The sequence below is a fragment of the Aythya ferina genome (genome assembly GCF_964211825.1).
Source record: "Aythya ferina genome assembly, chromosome: Z".
In the NCBI taxonomy this organism is placed as follows: domain Eukaryota; kingdom Metazoa; phylum Chordata; class Aves; order Anseriformes; family Anatidae; genus Aythya; species Aythya ferina.
The window spans coordinates 33,803,469-33,828,043 of record NC_140299.1 but is presented as its reverse complement, the minus strand read 5'-3'; the positions used below and the strand labels follow the sequence as shown (position 1 = coordinate 33,828,043).

Here is a 24,575-nt window from a genome sequence, read left to right as displayed (position 1 = left end):
TGACCGATGCCCAGCCTAACCCCGAGCAGTCCGGCCCCCTCCCCCGGCTAGCCACCCCTATATATTGTTCAGCATGACCCCAGATGGTATGGAATACCCCTTTGGCTAGTTTGGGTCACCTGTCCTGGGTCTGTCCCCTCCCAGCTCTTACTGCACCCCCAGCCTGCCTGTTGGCAGGACAGAGCAAAAGGCTGAGATGTCCTTGGCTTGGTATAAGCACTGCTCTGCAACAATTAAAACATCGGGGTGTTATCAGCACTCTTCTCATCCTAAGCCAAAACACAGCATTCCACCAGGTACTAGGAAGAAAATTAATTCTGTTCTAACTGAAACCACGACAGAGATATACACATTGTACTTTGCATATGGAGGTCGCTTAAAGGTGGAAGTTATTCCCATGGTGTGTTGCTTAAGAATAATCTATGTCCCAGAGGTATTTTTGCACTTGCACACTGATAACTGTGAAGAACAGTGTAGTTTAGTAATCACAGAATCACAGAATTATAGGGGTTCGTAGGAACCTCTAGAGATCATCGGGTCCAACCCCACTCCCTAAGCAGGTTCCCTAGGGCAGGTTGCCCAGGTAGGCATCCAGACGGGCCTCAATCTGAAGGATATAGGCATAGTCAAGTACTCATATTACGAAACAGCAGTTATGATTTATTGTGTTACTCTTAATGCTCTTAAATTAGACACTATAGCTGAGCCTGAGTATTTGGAGTCCATATTAGCACACACTAAAGCATATTTTTGCTTCAGCCTTTTCTGAAGTGTAGATACAAAATGTGGTTGTGTATGTGGTTACTTAAAACATTATGTTTTTTAAGAGTTGTTGGAAATACCTTAAATTGTTGTATACATTTTACTGTGAGTTTGGTTATATCCTACAGGCCTAGGAAGCTTTCTCAAACTCACTTACCTTTTTTTTTTTTTTTTATTTGATATTATAATACTTGTGTCCTGTGTTCTCACCTTTGAGATGGGGTTAAAACATTTCAGTTTGTTTCCAGAAGTTCTATTTTCATCTAAGACTGTGAACAATAAACTAAGTTTACAGTAAGATTTATGCTTGTGTTTTGCTTTTTCCATCCATTTTTTAATTAATTTTCCATGGACAGTGGATAAAGTGAAGGTTGATTTTGTATTTCTGATGTTTCATACAGTGGTAGGCCTGTGGGAGAGTACATTATTCCTTACCCCAGGGAAGACTTTGAGGGACATAAGAATCACATGCACTAGAAAGCTGATTTTTTTCCAAAATTATGTCATGCAGTATTATCTCAAGTGGTGGTATAAATATTTGTTAAAATAGTGAGGAAAGTGTCAGTATTCAGGTCCAAGCACGATGTCCAGCAGTGCTAGCTGTATTTCAACTTGTAAAGTTTTGTTTCCTCATGGCATTCCCTTTGTTGCATTAATTGCCATAATTAAGGGTCTTCTCTCTCCCACTCCCTCTCTCAAACACTCTCTCTCACATTAACTTTCAGAGGTCTCTAATTCCTGCGGTTTTGGTTGCTGCATTTACGACATGCATCCTTTCAGATGTACATTCTGGCACGGAAATTGTTGCAATTGCTTTCCAGTTTGTATATGTTTGTTTTTCTCTTTCCTTTGCTATCAGTAAAGTTGGTACATTGTTACATGTATCTCGTATTTTTCTATGCATGCACACAAGTGAATTGCCATGTGTTGGAAGCATTAACATCTAATGATCTTCCTTGTGAATGTAATTTCTAAAAGAGTTATGAAAGTTTGTGTACCTGTTATGATTGTTACAACAGAATTATACTTTCCTGTTCAGAGAGCTTGATGTTAGCTTATTTATAAAAATATCCGTGCATTGGAGGATGGAGATTTGAAAACAGTTTTCTTTCTGAAAGGAAGATCGACTTTGTTGTGCCTTGTTGCTGTGTTGATATGTTCCCGTCTCATAAAGTATTTGGTTAGGCAGACACGAGGACTTTACTCTTTAAATGTGCTTTACCAGCTGAGCAAGATCTGGTGCCATGGTGGTTCTTGAAATAAGCTGTTTGTTCCACTAGAGATTGTTAACTTTCCCCAGTCTTAACTGTCCATCTTTATTCACAAACAGCTAAGTGTAAGAGAGGATGAGGTCTGCACAGTGTCATAGCAGTAGGAAGTATTTACATTTTTGGTGTGATTACTCATTACTATACATACTGCACTCAGCAGTTTAACAGTGTTTTATGCTGGAGATTTGTGATGGAACATCACGTAGAAAAGGTTTTCACATTTAGGAATAGAAAACAGAAGGAAGCATAAATATACAGTTGTATGGACAGGGGTATGTGTTCCTGCTGAGGGTTCATCTGGAGCAGGGCTGCATTGTGGATCATTAAAAGTGCATACATAAAATAAGCCTACCAAGACAGAGTAAATAAAATGAAATGTCTTTCTTCCTTTTACTCAATTAGGATCCTGTTGACCCAGCAAACACTGTAATTGTAATTCGCTCATTAGTTCCCGGTGGTGTGGCTGAGCAAGATGGCAGACTTCTTCCTGGAGATCGGCTTATGTTTGTCAATGATATCAACCTGGAAAATGGCAGCCTGGAGGAAGCAGTGCAAGCACTGAAAGGAGCCCCAACAGGAACAGTTAAAATAGGAGTTGCCAAACCACTGCCTGTAAGGATTTGGGAGTGCTGTGGATAATTTTCATGTCATTTAAGCTGGTACATAATGATCCTGACTTCTGTGTACACTTTCTTTGCTTTGGAATACAGCCAGGTGACACATGAAATCCAGAAGACTGTGTGTATGAGATTCCTTGCATGCAGGAATGGCCTGTGTAGTGCATGACAGGTGTGGTGATTTCAGGACCTAGCACGCCAGTCTCCTAGCAGAGAAGCAGTGAAGCATCTTACAACCAGCACAGTCTTTCTGGACTGCAAACTGCTAGACATAGTTTTGTACATGTTACAAGATTTTCTGAATGTGCAAGGTGGTGACATAAAGACAGTTATAAATTGTTTGGAATTTGCCTACTGCACTACTTCATAAGGTCTGGTCTGCTATATGTGTAGCACATATGCAGTCTTTCTGTACAGACTATGTACTTAATTTAAAGAATGGTAAATAGTCTTAAGGTATCTCAGCACCTGCTGGTTATTTTGGTAAAGCCATAAATAATTCTGGGCTTGATTTTAGAAAGGAGTCTCTAGCAATTAGGAGAATGAGGTTGAATAATTGCGTTCCTTTAGCCATTCTGGGGCAAAAATACGTAATGAGTTTTAAGAGGGAGATTATTGATCTTAAGATTTGGATTGTATGTGTCTTTTTCAGTGGTAACAAACTCCAGATATGGAAGACCTAGGGTTATGGAGATAGTGTGTCAATATGGATGCTATGCAGTTCTGCATCCATGCGGTTATATTTTAATAATGTACTCTGCATTCTGAGGGCTGGTAAGAGTGCTTATTTGCACAGCATCTGTTCCACATCTCTTCCTCTTGCATCTGGAAGTGTCATGATTTACAAATAAAAGAGAATATAGAGGATTGGCCAGGACAATATACATCTATTTCAAGATTATGTAAGGATACAACTAATGAAAGATTCCTGTGATTTCTAAACTGTGTATACTTCCTTAGTGACATCTCAGGTCAGTGAATTTAAAAAAATCTATGTCACAGCTACCACTGAGAGTATCTTCCTGAATTATCCCTACCAAAGTGGGAGCATGGACTAGTGTCCCTGGTGTCTATAAATTCAAGTCAGTAGAATGCAATTGGTATTATATGTAGAAAGATCAGTCTTACTGTATTTGTAAGGCCAAGTGATTTTTTGCAGTTCATTTTTGCTTTTTACACAATGACAATCTTTGTAATCCTTGTGAATGCAGATAACCAAATTTTCATTTTCAGTGCATGTGAAGTAGGTAGGAGGGAATAGCTAATGTTTAAATTCATAGAAACTCTCCTCATAGTAAAGAGGGCACTTTTTAAACTTTCTTTGTGAGATTTATTTCTATAGGGCAAACTGTGTGTCACACACTAAAATGTCTTGCAAATCAACGTTGTCTTACTTAAAAGGGCATTCTGAAAGAGAACCTTCATGGTTATTCTGTTTCTGTTCCTGGAATTTTGTAAACATTCTGCATTTCTACTTTAATATGTCATGTATGATTTTACCAGTTAAGTAAACATTTTGAGTAGTCACTGGCTTCTTTACAATACCAGCTGAGTGAACCTAACATCAAATTATGTTGGAAAAAGGTGCTGATTTGCAGTGAGAATTATGTTTTGTCCTTTTGAGCCTGTTAGACCTGGCAGATACACCTTAAAATACAGGCAGTGGATTCAGTGCTCCTTTGATCAGGAATATTCGGCAGCCTGGGAGGTTGTGTAGGCCTGTACTGTTAGGCTCTGTCCCTTGAAGCAGCTCCGGCAGTTCTAGTAAATGCTTAGTAAGAGCAGAAATTGAGAATTAATTTAGACTAACCTGTAGGTTCTGTGGTATAGCTGGATAGGTACTTTTTTTACTTGAGTATCTAAAGTGACATGTGAAGCTGAATCAATTCAGATAATTTTGAAAAAAAAAAAAACACATCTCTTTACCTATTCAACAGTATAACTGTGATTGAAATGAACTCTGATGCATTTGGAATTGATTTGCCTCTCTAAACCTCCCTCACATGCACTTTGAACACCCTGTGTGCTGGCCACTCAATCCAACTCAGAGCTTCGTTCTTTCTGCAGCTTTCACCAGAAGAGGGCTATGTCTCTGCTAAGGAAGATTGCTTTTTCTACACTGCCCAGTCATTTGAGGAGGAGGGGCCAGCTGATGCAGCCCTCTTCCATGCTGATCTAGCTCTGGTTAGTGGCCCAACTTAAAAAAGATTTCTTAAGTCTTTGCATTTCATAATGAAAAAAGGTTGCGTTGTCACTGTTCATGCTTATCTTTTAGTGTTTACTATCACCACGTTTCTCATTCACTATAGTTGAGATGAATTCCCACATGGTGGAAACTGGCATTTAGAGATTTTGGCAGTTTGCATGGGGGAAAAAAAAATAAAAATAAAAATTAAAAAATTTTGCTGAGATTTTCAAAAGATCATGGCCATCCATGTCTCCTTGCTTCCATAGTGCATCCCTTTGAAAATCTTAGCTTGTGTAGAGCAATGTTCATGTGCTCATTTGGTAAATAAATCTTTTTGCCTGTGTTTCATATTATATGACTCTACTTTCCTAGCTGCCTTGAAAAAAGTTTTGGGAACTCTTTTTACATGTAAGCCAGCCTTACAAAGAATGCTGTCCATCTTCAAAAGCTACCAATGCTTTCTTCGTGATAGTATTCTTTAAACTTCAGCATCAATCAGTGATTATGAGATTTGCAAACCAAAATGTACAAAGACTTGTACAAAGAATGTAACTTACCCGAAAGTTCACTGCCTTACATGGCCCATAAGTTACAATTAAGAATTTAAAGAAAAATGTCAAAGGAAATAGGAATCTAGAACAAATAAACAAACAGAAAAAAAAATATTCAAACATACGTTCTCATGATTATTCATACTGATCTGGGACTTATGTTGTTTTTAATTGTTTGGCCCCCATTTTCTGGGGATATGAGTAGGTAAACACTAAACACCATAACTTAATTCATTTAAGGAACAAATTAAACAAAATAAAAACCTGAAATGGACCCTTCCAAGGAAAAATCTCTGAATTACTGATTGCAGTGTGTTTGATATTTTTTCACGTTTGCAAATGACAAATTGTTTTTAATAATATGCTTTTTAACAATACTTTTTTTTTCTTCAGTTTGTTATCTTGATGAACTAGTTAAACTGCTAGTTATTTCAATATAATAGGATTTGCCTTACTTTATTTATAAAGGAGAAAGAAGTATGAAGAAACAAGGTTATGTATTGAAAATATCCTTTAATTAAAGATGGGTAGAAAAGATCAGACTAAATCTTAAGGACTTAACTTTTTGACTTCTATGTGTGATTCATATAAAAAAAAAAAAAAAAAAAAACCTTAAAAGTGAGCTGAATGAATATAGCAGATAATTATACGGTTAAAATTGTCAGCTGTGTCAACTGACTGTGAAATATGCAAAATATGAAAATGAATATGCAATCATCAAGTCAAAATGTTTGCAGAGTGCATTCACAAGGAACTGGTTTTAATAGATAAATCTATGCTCAGATTCTTCTAGTCTTTCCCCTTATTACACAATCCTTATTTAGAGCTTAGCTTTAGTATCACTGATGTGTATTTTCCAAAAGATGGGCTGAGAGTGAATTACACCAAAGGAATAGTATGAATTATTTGTTAAGCCTTTAGGGGTTGAGACAGTAAAAACCAGATCATTTGTACCTCAGAAAAGAATCAATCTTTTGAAGTCACTGTAGAGTTTTGCTGTTGTTGTTGTCCATCTGACAATGAATAAATTCATTTCGTGATTAACCTCAAAAGCTGCAAAACAACACTTAGATCCTATCTCTGCAGATGGATGTTTACACTTAGTTGCTTCATATAAGTTTACAGTATGGTCATGGTTATGAACTCCAATGACTATTTTTGTTAGCATACAATGTTCCCTTGAGCTCTGCCAAGGGAGATAAAAGTATAGTCACAGTATAGAATATGAAGCACCATGAACTGAGTTCTTTAGGACCTAATTTTATTATAGTATTTGAAAATTCTTTTCAAGACTTGTGTATTATATTGCATTGAAGAACAAGAATACCCCTAAAAGAAAAAGACTACTCAAGTTTGGAACTCTTTTTAAAATCTTATTTCATATGTAAGATAATAAAAAATATTTTTAAAATTATAAGAAATATGACATCTGACTTTTTATAAATGTTTTGGAAAGAGTTGCAGTTTCTTGTCTTTTGTGTCACTTAGTCAAGCTCATTTTTTTTACAGCCTTAATTATTGTAAAAGAATTAATCTAAAAGAAAATAGTAGTTGCCAACACCTCATATTTCTATTAGCAGGCACTAGCCTATTTCAGCCCTACAATTTGTTCCAGTTCAGACTCCAACTTTAATTCAGATGTTCCTTGCCATCTCTGAAGATGGAGTAACATCTCTTGTAACTGGAAGAAGAATTTTTTCCTACTGTGCTGTACAAATCTAACTTCACTGTAAAACTCAGAGGGGGAAAAAAAGCGAAGTGTCAGTCAGTTAGTGGCGACTGAGGTACATGTGTTTGGGGCTTATGTTGCGTGAAGGTTACAGACAGCCTGGCTGATTAAATTGCTTCTGTTGTTAGGTGGACTCTGGAGAGGCAGATCTAGCGGATGAATCCACCTTTGAATCTCAGTATTCTCCAGAGAGTGACACCTTCCAGGCTTCAATGTTAGCTCTGCATGGCAGCGCCTGTAGTGATGAGCTGAACTACAGTCTCTCCCTTCCCTCGTCAACTCCCAAGGTAAAATAAGGATGATTTTATTGATAATAAAACTTGCTTATGAATGTGAAAAGGCTCAGTGTTCTGTATGCAGCTGTATTACTAGATGTTGTCCTCGTTCCATCTGCACAACCATTTGTTACCATTTTAAATTACAGTTTTATTTAAGATAATGCTGTTGTCTTCCAGTTGTCTGTGTGGAAGAGAGAGGCAGGTGGAAGATTGAAAACTTGGGCTACGTTTTGTATAGCCAGGTAGAATACTGTGAGATACTTGTAATGTTAAAGCTGTGGTGAACAGTCTACTACAAAAAAAAAACGTAACCGGTAATACTTCAGAACATATTAAAGAGTGGTAGCACAAAATAACTGCATCATTCTACAAAATTCTAGATTTAGTAAGTTTTCATCCTAAGCTTTGTATTTTTATTTCTTTGTAGTTAGAGTACTTGTTAATCAGATTACTTTGTTCTTGCATAAATTGTTCATAATTATACTGTAATTAAATATGAAGCATATCGAACTTCTGGTTGCTACTAATTTCTTTTTTAAATTTCTCAAGAATATTACAAAGACCAGTATCTTAATTCTTGCTGGTCACATACCGTTATGATTGAATCAAAGTTGGCTTTGTTTCTCTCCATGTTTTTTCATTATCCTTTATCTTGTCAATCCATAGATCTATTTCACTAATCCAGAGTCTTTAGAGTCATTTCTCCTAGCACTCACCGTTTTTGAACCAAACATTGTAGGGATTTCTTCCCAGGCTTACAATCTCTGATCTTCAAAAGAGTAGCTTCTGCTTTTTTCTTCATGCCTGAGCCACGGTCTCTTTATCCATTTTATATTTGGCCCATACAAGGCATTGTTTTGGAAAGCTAAATTCATCTTCTAATGGCTTCTCCCAATCCACAGAAGAGCACATCTCTGCTGTCCCCATGGGACAGATTGCATTGTTTAACTCCGTAATTGTTACTTAAATGGATTATGCATTTTGCATGCTGAGAAGCATTTTATGAGACAAAGGTTAGATTTACATTATATTTCATGTTGCTGCTCTAGGAATCATTAAGTTATTTTTGGTTTTAACTTAAAGATGGCTTTATTTTTTTTTTGTTTGTTTGTTTGTTCATTTTTAAACATTATGGTCATGACATTTCACTGCTCTTCTTCATGCACAAGTATGAAGGGAGTGTTAAATTCTCTACAAGTAATATTTTACACTGTGCGATTATGAATGGCTTCACAAAGTTAACATTGCAAGGACACTGGTTGGTAAAAGAAAACTTCAGAAGCAATTGAAATGCAGTAAAAATGAAAAAAGTGCTATTAGGTGTAACAAGGAATGCAGAGGTATTTCACTTATTTCTGACTACAAGGACAGTTGAAATGCTGATTCTGAATGCCTTCGCTGTCAAATTATGTCAAAAATAAGTGATGAAAAGATATTCTAAGTCAAACTAATCAAAATGCTCTAAAGATGTACCACATAGATGTTGTTAAAAATTCCTGAAATTTTGTCTTCAAAAATCAAAGTGTTGGCTTTCCTTAAATGAACAAATTATAAACGTGCATATACTGCTACTTTAATACACATGCATGGCATACGGAGTAAATGTTAAACACTGTATGGGTCTTTGTAATGAATACATCTCACTGATTTGGAAATTAATACAAAACATAGTTAAAAGTAGGTGTCACAGGTCTCTTTGAAACCTTATGAAACCATTTAAATAGATTATAGTCTTGGTGTTCTGTTCTCCAAAAGGTAGGAAATTATTTCATTGATTACATCATGCAGATTAGCTGTATTTAGGCCTTGCTCAATTATCTTCTCAGATGTCACTTAAACCAATTGTTTACAGGTGAACCTTTTTTGATGATGTCTGGGTACAAAACAAGCATGTATGCACCTCGTAAATAATGAGGGGAAAAAAAAACAGTTTTAAGACTGTTGATACAAAATGTTGCAAAACCTCTTGAAATCGTGTGAATTTTGATTTAATATGTACTCCAAAATAAATTGGTGAATCATGTTTTTATTCCCACTTTATGAAAAAGTAGAAGATTAATAGGACCAGTAGATAAAAACTGAAACAGATAGAGGTAGAAATTCTCGTGACTACATTTACCACATTTAAGAGAAAATTCCCTAATATTGATAAAGAACCTGTACATCCAACCTCTTAGTGTTTGATATATCTCCTTAATATCTAATGGCCTACATGTTTCTAAAATTAATTACTTTGAAAGCTGGTCTAGAGAATGTTTGGATATTTTTCCAGAAGCTAGTGATTGTTGAAATCCCTTAAAAATATTTGCAATGGGAGACCTTGGGATCTTGGAAATCTAAATAAATTTCATATAAAGAAATTTGTCCTTTAATGATGCTTTGAATAAAGCACCAGCAATAAGTACTGATTGCTAAACTTCTGTAACTGCATCATTGTATTGCAGAGCTGTCACACTATGAAACTTCCATGTTCATTTATTTGCTGAGATTTGACTAAGTTTTTACTATTTCTTCTTTGTATGGAAGGGGCATAGATATATGTTTCTTCTCAGTTAAACAGATAATCAGATTGTGTGATTATTTTATAAGCTGCTTGAAGTTACTTGTAGTGTGCAAAGTGATTTGAAAATAAAGACTTCGATCTTGCGAATTTCTTCCACCTTAGGAAGACAATTGTATGCTTTAATTCTAGTAAGTTGATGGTAGTGCTTGTGTCTGATTTGAGGATGTCTGAGTGGACACCACTCTGCTGAAGTTAGTGAAGATTTCCTGAATGATACAGTATTAGAATTTGGCCCTCAGCAGTAACTTCATATTCATTGATTTCTGTTATAAAATAGAAGTCTGAAGAATCAAGTAAATTCTGTAGAAGAATGCCTGTAGCATTCTACTGAAGATAATGATGTAACAACAAATACTTTGAAATTCTTGCATTCTTGGTATGGTTTAACCCTAGCAGGCTGCTCAGCACCATGCAGTTGATTGCTCACTGTCCCCAGGTGGAATGGGGGAGAGAATTGGAAAGGCAAAAATTGTGAGAACTCAAATAAGGAATTCATTCTCCGCTTCCCATTGGCAGGCAGGTGTTCAGTCACTTCCAGAAAAGAAGGGCTCATCACACAATTTCACAGAACGGCTGAGGCTGGAAAGGACCTCTGAAGATCATCTAGTCCAATCCCCCTGCCAAACAGGACCACCTACACCATGTAGCTCAGGATGGCATGCAGGCGGGCTTTGAATACCTACAGAGAAGGAGACTTCACAACCTCTCTGGAGAACCCGTTCCCATGTTCTGTCACCCTCACAGTAAAGAAATGCCCTCTCATATTCAGCTGGAACTCCATATGCTTCAGTTTGTGCCCACTGCCACTCGTCCTTTTGCGTGGGCACAACTGAAAACTGTCTAGTTCCATCCTCTTGACGCTCTCTCTTCAAATATTTATATGCATTGATGAGATCTCCCCTCAGCTTTCTCTTTTCCAAGCTAAACAAGCCCAGTTCTCTCAGCCTATCCTCATATGACAGGTGCTCTGGTCCCCTATCATCTTAGTAGCCCTGCTCTGGACTCGCTCCAGTAGTTCCATGTCCCTGTTTTACTGGGGAGCCTAGAGCTGGGCTCAGTACTCCAGATGCGGCCTCCGTTACAGTTTCTTGGGAAGTCAAACACCATCACTGCGAACATCCCCTCCCACCCCTCTTCCTTCCTCTTTACCTCTTTTATTGCTGAGCATGATATAATGTGGTATGGAATATGTCTTTGGTCAGCTCTGTCCCCTCCCAGCTCCTGGTGTGTCCCCAGACTCCTTGGTGGCAGGGCAGCACAAGGAGCTGAAAAGGCCTTGGCTCTGTGTGAGCACTGCTCTGCAGTAGCTAAAAGATGAGAGGGTTATCACCACTATTTTCATTAAAAATCCAAAACGCAGCATTATGTGAACCACTACAAAGAACGTTAATTCTATTCCAGCCAAAACCACAACAGTTCCATGACATTAATTTCTACTTAAGATTTTAGCATGAAATATACATTTTAATTATACTACAAAATAATAATGGTTGTTTATTGTCTCCTGTTTTTAACAGGCTGTTGGAGACGAATTTTTAAATGTGGCAGCTGATTACCATATATCCAACAAGAATCTGTACAACATGGATCTGAGTGAAAGAGTGAGAGAGCAAAAATCTGTTTCAGGCAAAAACCTGGAAACTGCAGCTGCGTTTACTAAAAAGGATCTGCCTCTGGATGTTTCGGTTATCAACCAAAATGAAAATGAAAACACAGAAGCTTGGGCTGCATCTCAGACAACAACAGAATTTGCACAAAGTACAGGCCTTGCTACTACCATGCAGCTTGATGGCACTGGAAAAGTAAATATTTTTTTAATAATGAAAAACAAACAAGCCGTGTAAAGGCATTATTAAATGATAGAATCTTCTGCTGAGGTTGATGCTGGCTAACACCCACATACAGTTCTTTGCTTGTAATGCTGAAAGTCAAATGTGTGCTGACATCAAACTTTAGAATTTAGTCAACGTAGCCAAAACAGGAGATAATTTATAGCTTCAAGATAGTAATCTCCCAGAGACTGGAGATGCAGTGGGTGTTTAAAAGTGTGCTCATACTCACAGTACAAGATGCTGCTGGAGCATGGTATACTCATTGGGCAGACCAGAGGTCTAGAGCAAGGCTTTTCTGTTAACTTCTGCAGATCTGGACATATGGAAGAAGTTATATGCCGGTGCTCATGCAAGATTGCACAGTTCAACTTTCATACTAGCTCGTGGTGCCAGTGTGTGCAAATACAGTTTTTCTTTATATGACAGTTGCTATGACTTCCTTCAATTCAGTGATTACTTAAGAAATTCTTAAAAGAGTTGCAATTTTATATTAGCTTTATTACTTTAGTATTGGCAAATTGAGAGGCATCTCTGGTGAATGAGTCAGTGAGCCCTTGAATTCATCCCACCTATTTTAAGAGTGTAACTGGTGTCCCTAAATTAACAATGTATTTTGCAATATATTCTATGTTACATAGTGAATGCACATGTATGAGTTTGATCTTTGATCTGACTTTTCTAGTGACTGTATAAGGAATCTGTATTAATTATAGCTTGGTAAAAGGTAAGATGAGTTAAGGTCTGTGTCTAGTCATATTTTTATATTGGCATTCTGAACTGATGTTATTTTCCTTTGTGTTAGGATCAAGTACTCTCAATGGAAAAGAGCTGCTCAGTATCTGTGGAGGGAAGTTCCACAACCCCAAATTCAGTCAAAAATATATATGAGAAGACCATCACTATTGCAAAAGGCAATTCAAGTCTAGGTAAAGTACCTAATATTTTTTGTAAATTGTTCAGGAACGTCCTTTCTGTTTTTCTCCTGTGTTTCCTGTTCTACCAGTGAAGATTAGTCAATCCAGTTGCTGTCTGTCACCTTTAACAGCAAATAAGGTGCCCACTCTCACTAAGGATTTTTTCTATAAAGGAAGTTAGTCAATCCTAAATGTTAACAGTACAGTTTTCATACATTGTTTTTTTATTTTCTGTGCATAATGCAGTGGAAAAACAAGATAGGGCCAACAAGTGCTGTGTTTTGAGATTAAAACAAAACAAAACAAAAAAAACACCTGTGGTCAAAGAGTTGCAGATTCAAATACATGTAAAAGTGAAATCGTCTTGTTTTCTGAAGCTAGTCAAAAGGATCTAAACAAGCCATTCACTTCCTTGATACTGATTTTTACATGTATCATGAATTCCAGTATTTTTGCAAATCAGATAATTAATTAATTTAATAGGTAGTATTTGTGACTTAAAGATGTCATCATTTTCTAGAGAATTTCAGGTTTTTAAAGATCTTCAATCTGCAACATCCTGAGCATTCTGACTGTTGTCGACGGAAGGAAGACACATACGCTCAATATGAGTGAACAGTGAACTTCAACTTTAATGGATAGCTCAGTCGCCTTTTATCTAGTTCGAACATAATCAACTCATACATATTGCAAAAACTAAGCTCAGGATTGGCTAACATCTGACTAGAGGTGCATTGTGGCATTAACAGGCACAACAGGCTGGAGAACTCCTTGTCCTCTTCAAGTCATAGAATCATAGAATGGTTTGAATTGGAAAGGACCTTAAAGATCATCTAATTCCAACACCCTCCCATGGGCATGGACACCTCCCACTAGACCAGCTTACTCAGAGCCCCATCCAACCTGGCCTTGCCCAGGGATGGGGCATCCACAGCTTCTCTGGGCAGCCTGTTTCAGTGCTTCACCACCCTCTGATTAAAGAATTTCTTCATAATATCTAAAATACCCTTTTTTATTTTTAAACCATTCCTCCTTGTTCTTTCGATACTCTCCCTGACTGGAAGGCTGCTTTAAGATCTCGCTGGAACCTTTTCTTCTCCACGCTGAGTAACCGCAACTCCCTTAGCCTGTCCTGAAAGGAGAGGTGCTCCCTGAGCCCTCTGATCATCCTTTTGGCAGTCTTCTGAACTTGTTCTAATACTTCCATATCCTTCTTGTGCTGGGGGCCACAGAGCTGAATGTAGCGCTACAGGTGAAGTCCCGTGCTTACATTCCTATGTCTAAGAAGCTTATTCATAAAATCATAGAAAGACCTGGGTTGGAAGGGATCTTAAAGATCACCTAGTTCCAACCGCCCTGACGTGTGCAGGGATGCCACCCACTAGATCACTAGATCAGGTTGCCCAGGTCCCCATCCAGCTTGGACTTGAACATTTCCAGTGATGGGGCATCCATAACTTCTCTTGGCAACCTGTCCCAGTTTCTCACCAGCCTCTGTGTCAAGAATTTCCTCCTAACCTCTAATCTAAGTCTCCGTTTTTTGTTTAAAAACATTTCCCTTTGTCTGATCATTATCTGCTGAAGCAAAAAGTTTCTCTCCATCTTGTTTTATAAACCCCTTTTTAGCACTGAAAGACCACAATTACATCTCTCCAGAGCTTTCTCTTCTCCAGTCTGAACAACCCCAACTCCCTCTGCCTGTCTTCACAGCAGTGGTGCTCCAGCCATCTGATCATCTTTGTGACCTCCTCTAGACTTGCTCTAACAGGTCCACATCCCTCTTTTGCTGGGGGCCCCAGACCTGGATGCAGTACTCCATGAGAGCAGAACAGGGGGGACAATCATGTTCCTCTCCTTACTGGCCACACTTCTTTGGTAAACTGTTGCCCTTGCGGGTTGCAGGTGTGCACTGCTGGCCAATATCAAGCTTTTTGTCCACATATTGGACAGTTCCTAGTTAGTCAGGGTCGTCTTCTTACACCTTAGACAACTGTGTTGATTTCAACTGCAAGTGAATGTGAGGAACTAAGATCACTAAGAGATTTCTAAGAGATTTTTGTAAGGATTTCTGTAAGGAATTTGATAAACCACAAGTTTAGTGTCTCTATTACTGTTGTTCTTTAAGTATTTCTTTTCTCTTATATAGATACATAGGCAGATGTTTATGTGTTTGGCTGAATCTGGGTAGCCTCTGGGTTACAGCTGCTTTTTAAACTCTGTTCAGCCAGTTTCTGTTGTTCAGCCTGTCTCCCCCAGTCTTTAGTTCATAGAGTAATGTGTTCAGTCTTTGTCTTCTGTAGTCATGTTTATATATAAATGGTTAGCATTTTCTTATAATCAGTATCTTTGAAGGCTTTGCTCTGGGTAGCTTTCACCTTAAAGATCATCTTCTTCTGCTCAGTCTGGAAAAGAATGTAAGAGATGATGAAGACAGAACTTCACTCCCATTGCTTACCATCTTGAAGTTTACATGCAAAACCAGGAGAACACAAGTGGGGTGTTCACTGCTTCTTTCTCTAGTAAATCTTCCTGTATAAGGCAGTCTTGCTTCAGTTGCTTCCACTTGTTAGGGAAAACATTCTTGTTGGTCAGTGCACAAAAAGTAGTGAAAACAAGTTTGGCACAGCAAAGATGTTGAGGGGAAAACTCTGTTGGGCCTGCAGGTACCTTTCATTTGCCTTTGTGAAGAACAGTTTTTCTTAGAAGTGTCAACAGTGTTGTTATCATGAGCATTGCTGCCCTGAAAATTATACTGAGAACCCATGTATATAAAAACAATCACTATGACGTGAAACCCAGCAGCGCAACTAAGTGCCAGTGGATACCCCATGGATGAGTAGGGGGAAGACCATTTCTGTCTCATTTCCCATTCATGAAAAGAAGGAGTTAAATGGTGCATATAAGCCTCAAGAAGTATTGTCCTGCTTTACCACTGGTAGGATTGTTATGTAAATCAAATAATGGATTAGATTTGTCAGTAGTGCACATGCTCTTGCAGAAGTCAGGATTCTCTTCTGGGCCCAATCAATGGGCTGCCGTAATTTTGTACAGAAGATTAAGAATATTTGATATTATCCGTGTACTTCTAGTTAATCCTTTAATCATTTTAATTCTTTTCCTAAAAAGAACCATCATAAACAAAACTGACATGTGGCAGATGAACTCACTGACCTACTCAGAATTACAAATTCAGGTTTTTTGAAGCCATTCTGTTACCTTTTTGGTTGAGACCTTATTTGATTGTTGGCTTATTTTCTGCTTTGAATTTCCGCTGCTCTTTGTTTTCTTATATTGAGCTTGATACATGAAATAACATAAGATAAAGTCAAGATACTGTGATTGTGATTTGTAACTCCTTTCTCCTGTTAGAAGAAAGAAACTCCAGGAGAATAAGGGCAATATTCAGGCTTGCTGACGTTGGCAGGTCGAGTGGCTGTATTCTGCCTTCTCAGCTTCTTGTTATATTTCTTTGTCTTGTCATTCAGAACTGGGGCTCAGAGACTATATTAACTCTTACATGTTTCATGCCTTTTTCACTGTAGGGATGACAGTAAGTTCCAATAAAGATGGCTCAGGAATGATAGTCCGTAGTGTCATCCATGGAGGCTCAATAAGTCGCGATGGACGGATTGGTGTGGGAGACTGCATCCTGTCCATTAATGAAGAGTCAACCACTAACTTGACCAATGCACAGGCCCGAGCTATGTTAAGAAGGCATTCGCTTATTGGACCAGATATCAAGTAGGTACACTTCAAACATTAGTTGTGGTAGGAAAAGGCTAATAATCAAAATCTGATGAGACTTATGCAGATTTTTTAATTCAGAATTTTGTTTGTTTTCACAGTGTGGATTTATCTTTAAATTACCCTTTCAGATAAATAATTCACTATTGAATTACAGCTTCGTAAGTCTGAAAGATAAAATCACTTGTGTGGGAGGCTCTGGGTGTTCTTAGAAAACTTATTGCTCTGATTAGTTTCCATTGTCATTACTGCCCTATCTGTCCATATTGAAAGTATAGGATTTGTTAGAGTTCTGCATTTACAGTATGATTCTGCTAAACAAAGTAAGGATTTCCTCAAGGTATTTGTGCTTCTGAAAGGTTAACTGTCTGGCAGTTGCACAAGTGATTTCATCTGATGGAGACCTTTCTTATGGATTTTTTCTTTGACTGCCAGACAGAAAGTATGATACCTGATGTTAATGCAGAAAAGTAATATTTAAAAAATGTCAGTACATCTATAATAAACAGCAGAAATGGGCTGTTCTGTGAAGACACTTCCAGGTTTTCATTAATACATATGAAGGAGCTTTTGCTCCTTCATACATAGATGTCTTCATACATAGTACATAGATGTCTATACTTTGGAGACCTATTGTTATTATACTTTAAACCTATTTAATGTGAGTCTTGAAAAATCCACTTGTTCAATGAGAAAGTTTCTTCTTCTCAAGTTCAGTTTACAGAAATTCAACTTTCCATCAAAGTACAGTTCTTTCTAACTGTCATGGTTGTAGAGTTAACTTTTCCCATATATCCACAATCTAGAAATGAGGTGTTCCTGAGCTTGTGGCCAGTGCTCCAGACCTGTCAGTGCTGGGTTTACAGCATTAAAAAAAAAAAAAAAAAAAAAAAAAAAAAGACCTAAAAGCTGTTTTTCTGAAACCCATGTTAGTATGGACTGGGTCAGGTCTGCTAATGGAATTACCAGAGATGTTGTTAATAAAAACATCTTTTTTTTTTTTTTTTAAGAACGTGTCCTTGAAAATGGTCAGTTCAGTCCCAGTGTAACAGTGTAGTTTCTATCTGTTAAAAACAGACTGCAGGGCATTTGCTTCTTCCTCAGTCATACACTACCTTTGAAGAGACCTGGCATTCTGAGAACCGGTGGGCAAGGTATCTTCACTGTGGGTTGTAGGTTTAATACAACCTATATAGCTGTCATATTTGTAAGATCAGGACTTCATACAAGCTTGTTTGAATGGTGGGTTCTGCGCATACAACTGATTACATTTATAGACAATGCTTTTGTGAATATGAGCAAGTCAATGTTGATAAAACTTGATATTGATTATTCTTGTAAGATTTCAAACTGTATTGTAATTCCAACTTCCATGACTGAAATCAGTTGGTATGTACACACGAATATGTTTGTACATCTGCTTAGATACGCATATGCCACAGCACGATTTTTTCTGCAAAGTCTTTTATTAGTACCGTAGTCAAGTGATCCAACACAGATGTATTCATTTTTTGTGATTATCCCTTTATAGCTCTTTATTTGTGCTATGTGAATATAAGTTTTGCTTTATAGTCTTAGTCTTTTTCCAGATACATTGGAAATATCAAAATCTCATGAGATGTGAACATTCAGACGTCCAAAAGATAAGTTCATCACCTCCTTCTGTAAGAAGCTGAGGTATTCACATTCTGACTTAAGAGTTTTAGCTTTCATTTTACGTTTAATGTTCTTTGGTGCATTCCCATGATAAGAGTTTAGAGTGAAGCCATCTTTTGTCTGTCGGACAAATAAAATTCCAAATCTTTTATTAGCTTCTAAAGGAATCTTGCAAGAATAAGGACAATATTTTTTGGCCTACATAGTTTTGATACAAATCTGCTTTATCACCATAAATAAACGTTTCAGTAATTCGCACTTTTAGGAGAAGTACAAGATTCCGAAAAAATACTGTGATGCAAATGCGTGGGTAAATGTGTCCCAAATCAGGAATTCGGAGGTACAGAGCACTATCTCATGACAGTTATTCCTGTTTTCTAAGAGGGGTCCAGAGCTATATAAACACTGTTTCACAGTTAATGTGATTCATGATCTAAGGGACAACCTTTCTAATAACCAAGCATTTAATCTTTTTGGTGTCATGCTAGGGAAACAAGGGTGTACAACCACTCAGATGTGGTTGTATTATTCCTTTATCCATACAGGGCTGCCTGACACCTTAACTATTAAGCTGACACCTTAACTATTAAGCTGAACTTTTTGGGGGTACCAGGTTGACCCCAAAAAGTGATTAAGCAGGAATATTTTAATTTCAAACCTGTCTTTCAGTGGCAAACGTTGTTTACTAAAAGCACAGGAAGCCATTCTTACTTGCTGTGTAAAGGCTTTTTTATTTTATTAAAGGAAATCCAATTTTTTATAGTTTAGGAGCCAACAATCTGTAGTTCCATTTCATGTATTCTTTTTCTTTTTCCCTTTGCTTGTGGAAAACCAGATGTGTGGCCTTACCAGAATGCATTCTGTTTCATATACTCCACCGTTCCAGGAGTTCTTATATTTCTGTAATAATAGACAAGGTTTTCTGCTCAGAGGCAGCTGCTTCTAATGTCTGTCAGATAATCACCAATCTGAATTAGAATTCACCTGCCTTAACCTAAAGGGTGGGGATGATTTCCTGATCAAGGAAGAGAAGACAGATTGCAATTCTATTTTGCATGCTTGTTAATAATCACTGCTGTAGACAGTAATAAAGATCCTTTCTGGGGGAAGTATAGGTGAAGTAGAGATGGTAAAAAAGAGAAAAGAGAAAGTTAAAAAAAAAAAAAAATGGCAGCTCACACTTTTAACTACATAAGTATGCCTCTCACATTCAGCATGAGACAGTGACATTTGTTAACACCGTTGTAAAAAGATGCTGCATCGTATGCTTCACATTCTAGATCTTCTCCAGCACCTGCTGATGATCAGGCCCTCTTTTATGTGTGAGTATTGGCGATTCAGAAACTCATTATGGCTCTGTGTTGCAACTTGTCTGTAAAATCATTCCATGCCATGCTTTTATTACATCTGTAATAATGTCAGGGATATATCCAGATATAGGTACATACTCTCTCTGTCTTTGTGTGTGCATGTGCATGTATGGATGTATATATAAAAAAATGTGTGTGTATACTTGTGCTTTTGTGTTTGTTTTTTTTTTTTTATACATATAATATATACACATAAATATATATATATGTGTATAATGGTTTAAAACTTGAAGATTATAGCATATTTCCTAAAACCAGAATACAAACGTTTTCATTCAAAACAATTACTGCTAATGACAGCCACCCCAGATGTGTTCAGAGCATGTGTGTGTGGGGGGAGTGTGTGCTTTTACAGGGCTTCACTGTTAGAGTTGTCCTGAGTACAATGTACTGATATCTGGATTAATCAATGTCAAATTTTCTGTGGCACTTATATTTTACTTTCTTCATGTATAAAAAGGTTCAAATTAGAACTTAATTATTAATGACAGTTATTTCTGCTGAACATTCTCCATACATTGTTACTTGGTTTGTTGGTGTTTCAAGGTTTTGTGTGGCTGTTCAGTCAAGCATGTGATAAATGTTCCTATGTACTGCATGCATTCTTGTGTTTACAGATGTTTTCATATGTACACCATGGTGTTTCCATTGTCGCTGCTTTCTTTGCTAGCACATATCTTGGTGAGGGGGTGGTAGCTCCCAAAAAAGGAAACCAGAGTACTTTCTCCTTCAAGCTGTGCAGCTATGAAAAAGAGGGAATGATTAAGCCCTGTGTATAGTAGACAATTCACCTGTTTCCTCTCTTCTGTGTCTTCATCCATATTTCTTAGCAATTGTTTCTCTTACTACCTTCCCAGTGACTTAATAAGGCAGATGTTAGTCCTTTCTGGGGATGAGCCATTCAGATGCCTTGATGAATTTTTATTTCTACCTTAAAGCACAAGGGTCAACATAGTTGACCAGAGTCTCCCAGGACCTTTCATGTTCTGGCACTCTTGTCACCTCAGTCTGGTTCCTGGCACATGATGGGGCATTCAGGATGGTGATGGATATCTTCAGACCTTGCTGTGACCTCCAAAAACCGAGCTGCAATAGCAATCCAGCAAATGATGGATTTGATTCACTGTGGGCTTTCAGCCCATGAACTACTAAACTGAGAACAGATTCTTGGCAGATGTGGAATATAATGCAGTTAGTGCAATCTGACCTTGCCATGTCTCACAGAAGAAAGGACCAGGAAAGAGAGAGACTTAGCAAAAATGAAATTCTAACAAACATGCTCCCTAAAGCTCTAATTTTAAGCAGAGCTGGGTGGTGCATGTTCCTTCTCATTTCAGTAATAATCATAGAATCCTAGAATGATTTGGATTGGAAGAGACCTTAAAGATGATCTAATTCCAACACCCCTCCCATGGGCAGGGGCTCCTTCTGTTACACCTGGTTGCTCAAAGCCCCATCCAGTCTGGCCTTAAACACCTCCAGGGATGGGGCATCCACAGCTTCTCTGGGCAACCTGTTCCAGCACCTCACCACCCTCTGAGTGAAGAAGTTCTTCATAATATCTAATGTAAATATACCCCTCTTTAGTTTAAAGACATTCTTCCTTGTACTATTATTACACTCCCTGAAAAAGAGTCCCTCCCCAGCTTTCCTGTAGGCCCCCTTTAGGTACAAGAAGGCTGCTATAAGGTCTCTCCAGAGCCTTCTCTTCTCCAGGCTGAACAACCCCAATTTCCTCAGCTTGTCCTCAGAAGAGAAGTGCTCCATCTTTGTGATCATCGAGTCTCACGAGAGCAGAGCAGAAAGGGAGAATCACCTCTCTCGCCCTGCTGGCCACGCTGGTTTTGATGCAGCCCAGGATACAGTTGGCTTTCTGGACTACAAGCACTCATTGCTGACTCATGTTAAGTTTCTCATCAACCAACACATCCATCTCTTTAGGGCTACTCTCAATCAATTCTCTCCCCAGGCTGTATTTGTGCTTGGGATTGCTAAAAGCAATAGCATGGAGAGGGGAGAAGGATTCTCATGGACAGTCACATCAATAACATAGCTTAGCTTATAGGAGCAGTTAAGGAAAGCTTTGCAGCTCACTGAACTTCAGAAATTAGCAAGCAAGAAAAAAGATGAACTCCAACACAGAATATATCTTTTCATACATTTGATCCATGCAATTTGGTTTTCTTTCCCTCACTTTTTTGTTTTCAAAATGCAAGTAGATGTTCTTGCTTATATTTGTGAAATGGCTGAAGAATTATTGGTGTTTAGTTGTAGATAAGAACAAAGAGAAAAAATACATATTTAATATTCCTTAGAGTTCTTAGAATTAAGCAGTTAGAACCATAGTTAAGCACTAGAATAGGAATAATGTAATTTTTCCAAAGAGATAAAGGAGCTGCCAAGTGATAAATTCGTCTGCATCAGTTAGGTGATAGTCTTTCAGTTTTAGACACACAATCTTAAAATGGTGGAGTGAACCTCTTTCCTTCTTGGTTCCTATGCTGAGCACAGAAATGGAAGCTTACCTTCATAACACAGTTTTCAGGAGATGTTTGTAAGTAGCATGGAAGGCATCATTTGAGCTGCACCTTTTGAATGTCCTAGCACAATGTCATTTACTCATTCATATAATTAAAATCTACATGGTATCCCAGAAACCTGTAGCACATCTGGTTTGCCCCACCCTTAGCTGATTGGTAATGCTGGCGTTGCAAAGCAGGATGAGGTAAGGACTACCATTACCCTTGGGCCTTAGAACCCTTCTTAGTTTCCAGTGCTCCCTGTTCAAAAGGATAGGACAAGAGATGAAAGATGCTGGGGACTCTGCTGTCAGCGATCCCTCTCTGCATCTGGGCGCGGTCTGGGTACATATATTTCCTATTAAGGCATTTGCCATTCTCTTATCTGTGCTATGAACAGCAGCTTCTTGCTACATTTTAGCATAAAGGAGACTGTTGAGATCATCTAGCCAACAGAAACATTGCTGGCAACTCTGGTTTCTTTAAGTGCAGCTGCCTTTCAAAGGAAAATATGTTATTTTCTGCTTACTTTTATGGGGTAAAAGTTAATGAATTTGATTGAAGTGGAATTGATGGCTGTAACTGCATTTTCTTTCTTTGAAACACGGCTTGCACGTGTTTTGGCTTTTATAGTGGCAGTTTTATGGGGTTACTGGGTGGTGGTTCCCCAGTAACATTTGCCCCTGTGAGAATTTTGTGACCATAATACTAGGACTTTGCTGTAACTTACCACATTTAGAATTGGAGATGGCTGAGAAGTAGTTGGGATTATTTGCAAAAACTAAAGAACTTCTAAAAGCATCATTACTCTTTTTTCTTCCCTCTTGCCATTCTCCATTTCACTGCTAGGCTTCACAGAATAACTGCTGCATGTCTTGCGCACTTCTTGGTCCTGGAATGATCTCAGCAAACACAGATATTAGGTCATTGACCTTATGCTGTGTGTTTGTTCGCTAGTGTATACTCCACAGCATTTCAGAATGAGAACACTTTGTGTCAAGCACGTAACACTTGAGTATTTAAAAAAAAAAAATTGAAGGCAGAAAAACAGATCTCAAGGAAAAGAAAAATAAGCAGGTGACAGTATAGATGATTTAGAAATTTCTTTCAAAAGAACTGGAGAGTTTCTCCTGTTCAGCATCTAGGTGATGGATGATAGGACACACGTTTTTTGTGTTCTTTTTCTGACAGTCTTAATTGTTACCACATTTTGATAGCTAAGCTGCATGTGGGACAGTCAAAGGTTTTTGACTCAACAAAGCCTAAAGTAGGGCCATGTCTTTTATTTGTGTTTTTAGTTCATAGTGTCGTTTCTGGAAGTAGAAGGAGGTTTTTTAAGAAATACTTTTCATGCCTTAATGTTTTTCCTTTTCTTTGTTCCTCTCTCCCCAGTCTGTTGTGCCATTTCTGTTTCTGGCATTCACACATGATTGAGTTACACCAGGGCTTCAGGAGCATGTCATTTGGCTGGTGAAACACAACTGTCTGTCTGTCCCAAGCTGGCTGGAAGTGCATGGTGATGGGGAGGAAGGAACTGAGCAGAGGATTGCTCCCTGCAGCTTAACTGGTTTGCTATAACAAGTTTGTGAGTCCAAAGCCATGCAGTATTTTTAACGAAAAGCATGGAAACCTAAAACAGATACGAAACCTCTATAGAAAGCACAAAACCTGCAAACCAACTTCCAGAAGCATATTCAGCCAGCTTTTAGGATGGTAATGGTGCTTCACATTTTGCTGATCTTCCAGTGTTTGTCTTTGCACGGGGAATCTGTTTTGACTGAAGCAGGATTGTCTCTATTACACTCTAGTCACTCTTAAAGCACCATGTACTTAGAATATTGAGGCCAACTCTCAAAAAATCAAGTGCTGTTCAGCTGTCTAATTTGACCATAAATGCTTATTTGCTGTAAAGTCAAAAAGGTTGTATATAACTCCTTATTCCGAAGGCAGTGCCTGTTATGAAGTAGTCTTGAGTGACATCCTCATATCCATTCCTCACACCCATGAAGGGTATGTCCACCAGTGCTCATACTACTTTAATCATGTTCCATTTTATTACAGTATTACATATGTGCCAGCAGAAAATTTAGAAGAGTACAGAGCCAGTTTGGAACAACAGACAGAGGAAACTGTGCCCATTGAACTTTTTCCTTCCCATACAGTCAGGTGAGTCAAAAGACTTTTTATCCCATAGGACTCTTAGATTGAGCTTTTTGCATACACTTCGCATAGTTCAGGATGGCAATTTTTTTTTTTTTTTAGAAGAGCTGATAAATGGTTACTTTTCCTCAGGCTAGCCTCCATTAAGAAAAAATAAAAAAAAAAAGTCTATTTAAAATACAGTTTTTGCTTTGGTTAATAAATTTTTTCTGACATTTTTACTAGGCTATTTTATAGGTGTTTGTTCTCTCCACTGAGGAGATTGCATGCTGTCTCATCCAAAATTCCTCTTAAATACCATGCAATTTGATTTATGTATTGCCACAAATATTCTGTGCTTCAACCATGAGAATTTAGTATTGATAGTCTATCCTGAATGTATACTGCAAGGAATGAATTTTGCCATCTTTTTCCTTGCCTT

The 24,575-nt window shown here is 37.9% G+C and overlaps 1 protein-coding gene across 13 annotated transcripts in view; it reads left to right on the top strand.

Moving 5' to 3' along the window:
• The window catches only part of MPDZ (multiple PDZ domain crumbs cell polarity complex component), a 105,885-nt gene that overhangs the window by 47,473 nt on the left and 33,837 nt on the right, over positions 1-24,575 (top strand). For 7 of the 13 annotated variants that reach the window (XM_084504735.1, XM_084504734.1, XM_084504731.1 and 4 more), the window contains exons 17-24: positions 2,436-2,645; positions 4,718-4,834; positions 7,247-7,405; positions 11,477-11,761; positions 12,594-12,717; positions 16,248-16,446; positions 19,386-19,427; positions 24,056-24,160. In XM_084504735.1, the coding sequence (XP_084360861.1) occupies positions 2,436-2,645; positions 4,718-4,834; positions 7,247-7,405; positions 11,477-11,761; positions 12,594-12,717; positions 16,248-16,446; positions 19,386-19,427; positions 24,056-24,160 (1,241 nt within the window). The remainder of the gene's footprint in view (positions 1-2,435; positions 2,646-4,717; positions 4,835-7,246; positions 7,406-11,476; positions 11,762-12,593; positions 12,718-16,247; positions 16,447-19,385; positions 19,428-24,055; positions 24,161-24,575) is intronic. The other 6 variants (XM_084504733.1, XM_084504729.1, XM_084504732.1 and 3 more) reach the window with 3 other exon arrangements.